The 7,198-nt window shown below is 29.1% G+C and overlaps 1 protein-coding gene across 2 annotated transcripts; it reads left to right on the top strand.

The window, feature by feature from the left end:
• Nucleotides 1–427: 427 nt before the first annotated feature.
• On the top strand, nucleotides 428–6,535 carry LOC140670234 (uncharacterized). 2 transcript variants are annotated; one of them, XM_072900808.1, is made up of 6 exons: nucleotides 428–1,325; nucleotides 1,728–3,192; nucleotides 3,867–3,962; nucleotides 4,120–4,333; nucleotides 4,540–5,013; nucleotides 5,255–6,535. In XM_072900808.1, exons 2-4 carry the CDS (start codon nucleotides 2,169–2,171, stop codon nucleotides 4,269–4,271), a joined length of 1,272 nt encoding a protein of 423 aa, XP_072756909.1. In that variant the 5' UTR covers nucleotides 428–1,325; nucleotides 1,728–2,168; the 3' UTR covers nucleotides 4,272–4,333; nucleotides 4,540–5,013; nucleotides 5,255–6,535. The 2 variants fall into 2 exon arrangements, with proteins under 2 accessions (XP_072756909.1, XP_072756908.1); XM_072900807.1 differs by having other exon boundaries at nucleotides 428–3,192.
• The last annotated feature ends 663 nt before the right edge of the window (nucleotides 6,536–7,198 follow it).

The following is a 7,198-nucleotide window of genomic DNA, read 5'->3' as shown; positions in this document are numbered from 1 at the left end:
TTAATAAAATTACAAGAACTGATGAAAGCACTATAACCATTGAAAGATTTCTATTTATCAAAACATAATTTGTTTTCGCTGAAAAAGTTTTATTTTTGAATAAGATTTTTTCTTTTTGCTTAATTATTAATTGTTTTTCTAAGTCTTAAAATACAAAAACATTATTTTTATATTTTTCAATTATTTTTAAAATCATTACTGTATCTATTGGTTTTTATCATACTTTGTAGTTTATGATTTTATTTCTTTATTTAAAAAAGTGATTGTCATTACAACTTATTTATTATATAATATACGATTTTTTAGTTATATTTCAAGCAATTTTTCCACTTCATTTTTTTAGTTATTGAAATTAGAATTCTTATACGTAATTATAATACACTAAATACAATTTTGAAATCTTTATAAAGATTTAATTATATGTATACTCTCAATTCTCTTATATAATTATACAAAATTCAAAAATTTGCAGACATATTTCCAAGCGAGCCAACATTTCCCAGGGCATTTGTAGAGTTTGGCAATAAATTAAACAAAAACATTTCTGTGACATTTAGGTAAAACATTTTTAAGTTGTTACTTGTACTCGTATATATGTATAGAAAAACAATTTTGTTTGTCTCTAATTCTGTCAAAAATTCACTAAAAATATAAAGAATAAATTAAAATAGCTTTCTTCATAGATGGAACGAACCTGAATTTATAAATGGAGTGATACAAAAATACATGGTCGAGTATTGGTTTATCAAGAACCAAACGAAAATTATACATGTCGCTAATATTTTAGCTACACAGCACATATTGGAATATAAAACGTACAATTTAACGCCTGATACGATGTACTACTTTAAAGTAAAAGCGGAAAATGAAGCTGGTGCCGGCCTTTACACGATTTTCATTAATGTGTCCACCAAGCATGAGAATCCGGTACCTCTATTATTCATCGCCTCATTTGGTGTGCTAAAAGTATTCGATGTGGATTTGCAAATCAGCTTTCCACTTAAAATATACAAAGTGCTAGAAATCGTTTATTTAGAACTGGAACGTAAGATTTTCTGGATCAATGATAATTGGGAGCTAATGACATGCGATTTCGATCTAAATGCAATCGAAGTAAATAATTGTACAAAATTAACTGATTCTGCGCGTCATCTCTGCATCGATTGGGTGGCAAGAAATCTTTATTGGATGAAATATACTGACCAGTTTACGAAGATTATAAAGCTAGACTTAGCATTGTGGCAAACTGGAATAGTCAAAGTCAATAATATTATTCGACGTAGAAATATGGGGATTTTTTCTTTAAATGTGCTGCCTTTTACAAGGTATATTAAATTTTATCTATCTAAAAAAATAACTTTGTTTCTCTTAACAAGTTTGCGTCATATGACGAAATAAATGATTTTACACGCACAGCTATTAATTTTATAAAACATTATTATGTTTACTAACATTAGCGTATATCTACTGGTGGTCAAAGAAAATTGTAACAGAAAACAACCGTGTCTCAGTAGTGTCACACAGTAAGGTCGCAAATGTGTTACAAATTTGTTTCATAATTTTCAATTAATGTGGTATGACTTTTATTAAAGATCATGTATTATAGAATCATAAACTGACGTAGAATTACAAAAATTTTAAATAATCACATAGATTCTGTGCATGCGTATACGATATACGGTTAAAACAATGTTTTATAATTAAAGAATAATACGCTTCTTTTGCAGATATCTTTTTTGGATAGAAATTGATTCGTTTTATTACTATAAGGCAATGCAATCGGATTTCAATGGAAAAAATATAAAACCTTTTTTTAAGAATAATTCATGTTCTTGTGCATACAAAAAGCAATTAAAAAACGTAATCTCCATGCAGGTTGATTACACGAATATTGACAAACCATTAATGTACTGGATAGGTGAAGAAAATTACTTCATTGCAACAGACATCTATGGTTGTAGCTGCAACCTGATTTTAACGATTCAATACCATAAAATACCTTTCTCATTTTTAACAATTAACAAGATAAACCTTTACTTGTACGCTGATCGCGCTAAAACAATCTATATTTTAGAAAAAAAGTATGCACTTCTCGATAGCAAAGAAAACGCATTAAAATATGTTCAAAAAGTGCATATTTCTGATTATGATATATTTAAGTCGAAGCTATGAGTAATTCTGTACAACCATATCCCCCGACAAGGTGTTTAGTACCTGACATAAAAGAATTTCAATCTAAAGTTATTAATTTTTTAAAAGAAAAGACGACAACTACAAACTACAGCATCGTTCTAAACATCCCGGAGTCGGTTCCTATTGACGGATGTAAGAAATACAATTTAGCCACCACTATGTATATCATCTCCGTGAGATACCAAACTTGTTTGAACAATGACCCTGACGAATTTGACGAATTCTACGTGAAAACGCACAAACGGCTTTACGAAATACAAAATTTAACTCCATTTACAACGTACACATTGAAATTTGCATTAACTAATTTATATGTCAACAAGTTATCGATGAAGTTGCAATTCGGGGAAAATATAATTCTAAAAACTACCCCTGGCAAGCTTAACGCGCCAGAAAATGTGACGGTTCAAGTTCTAATTCCTACTTTGGCGATAGTTTATTGGATGCCACCCGAGAACATAAATTGTATGGAAGTGAATTACGAAGTGCATTGGCGATCAGTCTCTTTTACAAATGGCACACAAAAAGGAATTACTCGAGATGAATACGATACACATTTTCTCAATAATTCCGAACGTACGGTAGATGGCAAGTTTTTCATGAAAAGATTTCCGCTGATGCTAGGACAGGAATACTTGATATATGTGCGAGTGTATCTAGTTAATTTCAACAATTTAGTCACTGACAGTTTAAAAAAAAGTGTTTATATGTATCCGGAACCGAATAATTTGATTTTGAGAGGAGTCGGTATAAATAGTATAAATATTTCATGGAATCTTAGCGATAATATAACCCATTACACACTGAAGTACAAACAAAATCAAATGCAAAAATGGGAAATTGCAAACAATATTGAGACAAATAATTATACAGTAGAATTCCATATAGAAAATTTACTGCCAGGAACTTTATATAAATTCCGTTTGATCCTGAGATATTGCAATTACGAGAAAGAATTTATATGGCTGCCTGATGGAGAATTTACTTTTGAAACACAAGGTAAAATAAATGAACGCATTATGATATCATATATTTATTTTCTAGAAATGTTTTCATAAATTTTTTAAATAAAAAATTTGAGTAAAAACTTTTAAGTAAAAATATCTATGTAATACAAAATCTTTGAATTACTTTACTTAATTTTCTCCAATGTCATAAGCGTTTTTAGCATACGTATATTTGCAAGCAAAATTGATATTACTTATTTTGTAATTACCTTTGACAATTAAAGTTTCTGCATTTGATACAAAAAATTATTCTATAGATCAATCTTGAACTGGCACATGTTTCTGATTTAAAAGATACATGAAATTTCGTAGTCACGATAAGTATGCATTCCAGGTCCACTTAAAACATTCCCTTTATTATATAATAATACAATATATACAAGTTTTGCTCCTAGGACCTATATTAGTTAAATTGAGAACCTGTGCGAGCAAAGATTTATAGAAAAGATTTGTATAGATTGGAGAGTTTAATTGTCAAAATAATTACAAAATGAATAATCAGGCTGATAGAAACGAAGATTGGAATTTATATTATAACGGAACAAAAAATTATTATTGGATAATTACAAAAGAGATGACTCAGAAATATCAATTTTGTGTACGGACTGAAAACAAAAGCTTTAAAGAATCTAAAAAGTAAATCAAGCGAATTCATTGATTTAACAGGATCTATCGGAACATCTGCTGTGCAATATGATCTAAAAATTACATTAACAGTTGTTGGCCTCGTCATTGCTGTAATCTGTATTTGCTTGTATTATTGTAAGTACATTTGATATAAATTTTTAACTTTAATTGCACATTATTTTAGATTTATATATGTATAGAGATTTATGTAAAATTAGTTTACTTGTTGAAAATAATTTCAATTTTTAATACATAAAATTAATCATAAGCATATTGTAATGTTATCTAACAGCATACCGAAAATGTAAAGAAAGTCACGATGAACAAGTTTTGTTTTCAACAATCACCAACATCGAATTAGCAACTCTATATGAAATGCCTTCCGGGAACGTAGTTAATGCGTTGTACGTTCCTAGAATGCAATATAATCGGAACTTGCGCTGAACATAGTCAGAAAAAAGCAAATTACTCTAACAAAGCTTGTAGGTAGTGGTGCGTTTGGAAAGGTAAAGATTAATTTTTTATTACTTAAATGTGTCCTTAACGACTTTTGTTAGTTTTTTAATCAGAATATTTTGAGCTAAAGACACATTTTTTAATAAAAATAATTTTACAAATCAAAATTTTTCATAAGAAGATAAATAATCTAAACTTATTTTTCATTCGTGCTATTTATTGATTTAATTTGTATTAACTATAAAATATTTTGTAGGTTTTTCAAGGAACTGTCAAGGATTTACAAGGGGAGGGCACAATGCCTGTCGCTATAAAGATGTTGCGAAGTAATGTTTCCTCCCAACAGATAACGGAATTCTTACGAGAGGCTAAGCTTATGGGCTATTTTCGCTACACCCATGTTCTAAGATTGTTAGGCATCTGTATAGATGAAGATTCACCATGGCTCATATTAGAATTAATGGAAGTTGACTTACTGAAATATCTGAGAGAGAGTAGGACATTCCAACCATCAGATTCACAGGCTTTCACCATCAGATTGCAAGACTTACTTGCCATGTGTAAAGATGTTGCGCGAGGTTGTTGCTACTTAGAAAAATTGCACTTTGTGCACAAAGATCTCGCGTGTCGAAATTGTTTAATATCCTCGAGAGACCGCGAAAATCATATTGTGAAAATCGGTGATTTCGGACTAGCTAGAGATATTTACAAGGATCAGTATTACCGCAAAGTAAATATACAATTATTTAATAAATAAAGTAATACGTTATAGACACATAAGAGAAAATAAAACTTTGTTTTCTATTTTTACATTGCAATAATATTACACATTTGTAAATTGATTTGAAAAAACACTATTTTTATTAATATAGTATCTGTAGAAAAAATGACTTTTACTGCACATATTTCTAGTTTTAAAAATATGTGGATACTTTTGGCAAAAGATTTATTGCGCTAAAATTATGTTTTAGAGAGGAGAAGGTTTCCTTGCTGTTCGCTGGATGGCACCAGAATCTTTAGTGGTCGGAATATTTACTTCACAAAGCGATGTTTGGGCATTCGAAGTGCTAATGTGGGAAATTATGTCATTGGATGAGCAGCCTTATCCCGCCAAAAGTAATGACCAAGTATTAGAGTATGTGCGCTCGGGAGGCAAATTGCCGAACCTCTCAACTGTCCACCGATATTGTACGAATTGATGCAGCATTGTTGAAATGTGGCGAATGATAGACCAAACTTTGAGTTTTGTCTCAATAATATTGTGTCTTTGAGAAACAGCACAGAAGATGCGACACTTAGCTCAGTAGATGTTATCAGAAATGCAGTAATAAATTAAATTGTAATTCTTTTATATGCATATCATTGCATAGTGGAATAAATTTTTGCAAATTGATTATATGGATTAGAGATAGAAGATTGCAAAATAATAAAAATATTGTTTTTACTTTTGTTATATTCTATGATACATTTACCATTATATTAAATTATTTGTTTTATTAATTACAATGTGATTATGTTAATCGAATTATAATATAGAGTTAATATAAACAGTGCGAAGATTGTAGGATAAACTAGGGTAAGATGGCCATAGTTTTTTAAAATGAAAAAAACGTACTTTTATTTTTGTTATTTTTTAATAGTGTTTGGCATATTATCTTCATTACGTAATATTATTGAAATTAAAAGGAAAATATTTAATAGAAATTTTATATTATCAAAATAGTACAACATAAGTATTGGCTATTTTACCTAACTTTTAAGAAAAAACCATAGTGACGAAAGATGGCCATAATATTTATAAAAAAATAGTGTAAACAAAAATAAAAATTATATATCATATAACAATTTACATATCTTTATAATATGTCTAACGTCGATTACGATAGCTTAACTGTAATTTGTTCGACGTTATAACAGTTTTTAGTGGACAAATGAAAAACTTTGCAGGTAGTCAAAAGTAAAAATATGATATTAGATTCACAATATCGTTATTTCGAATAAAGTATGCACATAAACTACTATAAATATCGATTATCTTTGATAATGACTAAAAAAGCACACTATGTAGCGATTATTGAAAAAATTACAGCCTATGGCCATCTTTTCCGTATAGCCATCATACCCTAGTTTACTTTAATGGTTTTTTAACACAGAAAAACTAGAGCAAGTATGTGACGAGTCACAAATAATTTATATTTACCATATTCTGTGTAATTTACGAGAAGAAAATTTTTGCAAATAAGATATTAAGGATGCACGCTAATAATATAAGCTTATTCTATTATGACAATTTTCTATTTAGAAATAAGCATGTTTTTTATAGTTATTTGATTTCGTCAGATTGTATAATAATTAAATTTGTATATTGTAAATTTTATCTTTATTTGTGACTTTTTATGTATGCATTTAATTTAAATAGGAATATATTCTTGCAAGTATAAATATGCGACAAAAGAAATGTTCATTGTTATGAGTCGCGAGAATTCTACAACTAAAAGTCTGGTGCTTCCTGAGATGTAACTATAGATTGCTTCTTTCAAAGTTTCGATTGCGTATCAGTGAGCTGTCTTTACTTGCCGCACGCTTATACTCACATAAATTGGCCTATTTTTAAAAAATTACCTTTTTAATAATTATTGCGAAGTTTCGGAATTTGCGTAATTTCCGATTTGACTCTGAGGAGGATCATAAGGTGAGTTATCTATAATGATGATTAAAAATGATTCCTAACTTTTACTCCGAGAGAACAGGGTTCCTATTTAATAGCTCGCAGAATCACTTATGGGCAGTACTCATTGAGTACACAGAGAAAATTTTATATTAATTTTTGATATAATTTTAAAACATATTTCAAATACTTCGTGAATAATTATATCTAAGATGTCAAAAAGGTCGATAATATGACAGTATACTCG

Source organism: Anoplolepis gracilipes, chromosome 10 (genome assembly GCF_047496725.1).
Source record: "Anoplolepis gracilipes chromosome 10, ASM4749672v1, whole genome shotgun sequence".
NCBI lineage: Eukaryota > Metazoa > Arthropoda > Insecta > Hymenoptera > Formicidae > Anoplolepis > Anoplolepis gracilipes.
The sequence above is the reverse complement of the archived record's forward strand: the minus strand, read 5'-3'. Positions and strand labels throughout refer to the sequence as shown.

Coding starts and splice junctions, on each gene's coding strand:
- LOC140670234 (XM_072900808.1), top strand. CDS start 2,169: ATGAGTAATTCTGTACAACCATATCCCCCGACAAGGTGTTTAGTACCT. Junction 3,193..3,866: donor ATTTACTTTTGAAACACAAG/GTAAAATAAATG, acceptor TTGATTTAACAG/GATCTATCGGAACATCTGCT. Junction 3,963..4,119: donor CTGTATTTGCTTGTATTATT/GTAAGTACATTT, acceptor GTTATCTAACAG/CATACCGAAAATGTAAAGAA.